Genomic DNA, 1,974 nt, shown 5'->3' with positions numbered 1-1,974 from the left:
TTATGATGAGACTATCTGGATTCAGAATCATCTGTAGAATCAGAAAAAGTGATATCTAAGGGGGGGGGGGGTGTAATTTAGACACATGATGACTCTGAGTATAAAAAAGGGTGAGTCGCGAAGTTAGCTGTCAGAAAGATCTCCGACTCAAAACAAACCGCCCATTCACTCCACAAGTCCAGCCTTCAACACGCCTACTGAGCCAATGAGATGCTCGTCCGTGCGCTGTGCCGTCTTCTGATTAGCCGTGAGGGCTGGGAGGGGGCGGGGGGTAGAGGGATGGCAAGGCTCAGACAGAGAGCACGAGGTAGCGGGGTAACGAAGTCAGGACCTGATAGAAACCTGAAGAGAGGTAGATAGATAGATAGAAAGAGAGAGAGTCGGGGAGATAGAGATAGAGCAACACTGAGAAAGAGAGGGAGAGGGCAGAGGAGAGAGAAAGAAAGAGAGGTCAGGTAACAGAGAGAGTCTGTGTGAGAGAGAAAGAAAGAAGTGGTATAGGATTGAGTTTGAGAGAGAGAGAGAGAGAGAGAGAGAGAGAGAGAGAGAGAGAGAGAGGGGGGGGGGGGGGGTACACAGTTTACCGTTGCACCGTAAACGGACACAGAGCGCAGGAGAAGCGACAGAGGCGGACAACATCACTGGAGGATAAACGACAATAAAGAAACAGACCGCACATTAAAAGTCACAGACATTTTATACATACATTTAAATATATAGATCTGTTTTTATTTCTTATTGTTGTAACCATGGCGGGCTCTTCCTCCAACCCACTCACCCGGACTTCCACCACGCCGCCCACCGACACTCTCTTCCACTCCGACCCGCCGTACAGCGCGCCGAACCCGGCCAACAGCAACCACAGCTCGACCCCTCGCCTGCCGGTCCCCCCTCCGCCGCCGCCGCCGCGCCTCGGCGGCTCGTACCTCGGCGTCAGCCACCCGGTGGTCACCCTGAACGGGACGTCGGTGGTCAGCGGCGGCATCAGCTCTGCGGGCGGCTCCTCATCCTCGTCCTCCTCCTCTCTCAGCCTCACCACCACCACCTCCACCGCCGGCACCATCAACGAGTGCAAGATGGTCGAGTTGCATGGCTTGAAAGTGGCGTCCTTCCATGTCAACGGGCTCGAGTTGATCTGTCTGCCGCAAGTTTTCGACCTGTTCCTCAAGCACCTGGTGGGCGGCCTGCACACCGTGTACACCAAGCTGAAGCGCCTGGACATCTGCCCCGTGGTGTGCACGGTGGAGCAGGTCCGCATCCTGCGGGGCCTGGGCGCCATCCAGCCCGGCGTCAACAGATGCAAACTCATCACCAGGAAAGACTTCGAGGCCCTTTACAACGACTGCACGAACGCCAGGTAAGACTTTTATAATGATGTTTTTTAAATAATTGGTTCCTTTCTTTCTTTCTTTCTTTCTTTCTTTCTTTCTTTCTTTCTTTCTTTCTTTCTTTCTTTCTTCTTTAACTCTGAGAGTTTACAAATGTAACCAAATGGACCCCCATGACAACTTATTAAGGCTCTATTTGTATATAGCAGCCTAAATCAGCTTAATAAACGAATGCTTCTTTCTTTATTCTTTCTTTCTTTCTTTCTTTCTTTCTGTCTTTCTTTCTTTCTTGTTCTTCTGTGTATATTATTTATTGATTTATTGGCTTATTTCCATCATTCACTTTTAAATCATTAGTGTTCATTTAACTCTGGGAGTGTCACTTTTAAATCATTAGTGTTCATTTAACTCTGTGAGTGTATCATATGTACATTTGTACACCAAATTATAAATATCATTGTGGATTTTTACTGGAACATTTCTGATCTGATCTAACGCACTAATGACTTCACATCACATCAAAAACTACATTCCAAATCCATTTAGTGTATTTGAAAGCAAATTCTTTATCCATAAAAATAATAAACTTTTGGGAGATTTATTATTATTATTATTATTTATCTGGTCGTTAACAAGAACAACAACT

General features: G+C 47.0%; 1 protein-coding gene across 4 annotated transcripts in view; it reads left to right on the top strand.

Annotated features, from left to right (window-relative positions):
* The first annotated feature begins 601 nt into the window (after window positions 1-601).
* LOC308327357 (dachshund homolog 2-like) overlaps window positions 602-1,974 on the top strand; it is a 62,296-nt gene continuing 60,923 nt past the window's right edge. For all 4 annotated transcript variants that reach the window (XM_080780733.1, XM_080780734.1, XM_080780735.1 and 1 more), the window contains exon 1: window positions 602-1,357. In XM_080780733.1, the coding sequence (XP_080636859.1) occupies window positions 750-1,357 (608 nt within the window). In that variant the 5' untranslated portion in view covers window positions 602-749. The remainder of the gene's footprint in view (window positions 1,358-1,974) is intronic.

The sequence above is a fragment of the Protomyctophum bolini genome (assembly GCF_963924005.1).
Source record: "Protomyctophum bolini genome assembly, chromosome: 13".
In the NCBI taxonomy this organism is placed as follows: Eukaryota; Metazoa; Chordata; class Actinopteri; order Myctophiformes; family Myctophidae; genus Protomyctophum; species Protomyctophum bolini.
This window is presented reverse-complemented; position numbering and strand designations above follow the sequence as displayed.